At 51.1% G+C, this 1,221-nt stretch overlaps 1 protein-coding gene across 1 annotated transcript in view; it reads right to left on the bottom strand.

Annotated features, from left to right (window-relative positions):
- Positions 1-1,221, bottom strand: part of LOC108800970 (protein kinase C alpha type-like) — a 33,331-nt gene that overhangs the window by 25,877 nt on the left and 6,233 nt on the right. Inside the window, exon 6 of the mRNA XM_018572949.1 lies at positions 852-990. Coding sequence (XP_018428451.1) covers positions 852-990 — 139 coding nt within the window. The remainder of the gene's footprint in view (positions 1-851; positions 991-1,221) is intronic.

The following is a 1,221-nucleotide window of genomic DNA, read 5'->3' as shown; positions in this document are numbered from 1 at the left end:
CATGATAAGAGTGTTGTCACCTCTTCATGGCAGGATCACCGGGGGGTTTACAAGTAATGACAGTGACATGAACATGACAAAGCTTGGTGCGGGGGATAACATCTACCTGAACAAGCCCAGGGGATCTCACGATTCGTTGGAATGGAGACAGCTGATTGGTTGTTGCCATATATAGAGATAAACATGATTGCTGCAGGAGGAATGAATCCCCCGAGGCGGGGGATTCTAAAAGTGAGACCATTGAGACTAAAAGTGATGGGAGATCCAATATTTTAGAGTTGTCACTTTAACAGGAAGAGAGGGGAGATCTTCCAATGGGGACACACCTAAGAGGGGATTCCCCTCACCGTGGAGAGATCTCATCTTATTGGCTGGGACAGGAAGAGAGGGGAAATCTTCCAATGGGGACACACCTAAGAGGGGATTCCCCTCACCGTGGAGAGATCTCATCTTATTGGCTGGGACAGGAAGAGAGGGGAAATCTTCCAATGGGGACACACCGGTTCTAAGAGGGGATTCCCCTCACCGTGGAGAGATCTCATCTTATTGGCTGGGACAGGAAGAGGAGACATGGGACCGACATTACAAATCCCTATGATCCCCGTCCCAGCAAATCAGAACCAGTCTTCCCATTATCACCAGTATGAGTTCACCAACCCCACAACGTACACCCGGGTGTAGCACGGCGGTGACAACAATAGATTAGGAAACCCATTTCCATCTCCTCACCGCTGATCTACCAATGTGGAGAGAATTGGGTCGATGTACAGTGCATGCACCCCTGGGGGGGCCCCCGGGGGCCCCTGAGCTGATAACAAAGGCTTCATATGACAATAGCTGAGAAGGGTTACCTCGGGGGCGATGTAGTCTGGGGTCCCGCAGAACGTTCGGGTCGTCACGCTCTCCACCATGTGCTCCTTACACATCCCAAAATCTGCAATCTTTATGTGACCTTCAGCATCCAACATGACGTTATCTAACTTCAGGTCCCTGTGGGGGGGATGGGAGCCGGTCAGTTCCAGTCTGATAGGACACTCGGAAGGTGAGGCGGCTGCAACTGGGCGGGGTTTTCCGTACTCACTGTAAAGTCCTTTTCTCACGGTCCATTGAGGGACATAGCTTGAGGACAGTCAAGAAACCTGCAGGGGGCAGTATAACCTCAATGGCCGATAGAGAAAAGGAGTCACATCGGTAAAGCCCAACTCTAGATGTAACACTTCC

Source organism: Nanorana parkeri, unplaced genomic scaffold (assembly GCF_000935625.1).
Source record: "Nanorana parkeri isolate BGI_ZX_2015 unplaced genomic scaffold, ASM93562v1 scaffold2184, whole genome shotgun sequence".
NCBI lineage: Eukaryota > Metazoa > Chordata > Amphibia > Anura > Dicroglossidae > Nanorana > Nanorana parkeri.
This window is presented reverse-complemented; position numbering and strand designations above follow the sequence as displayed.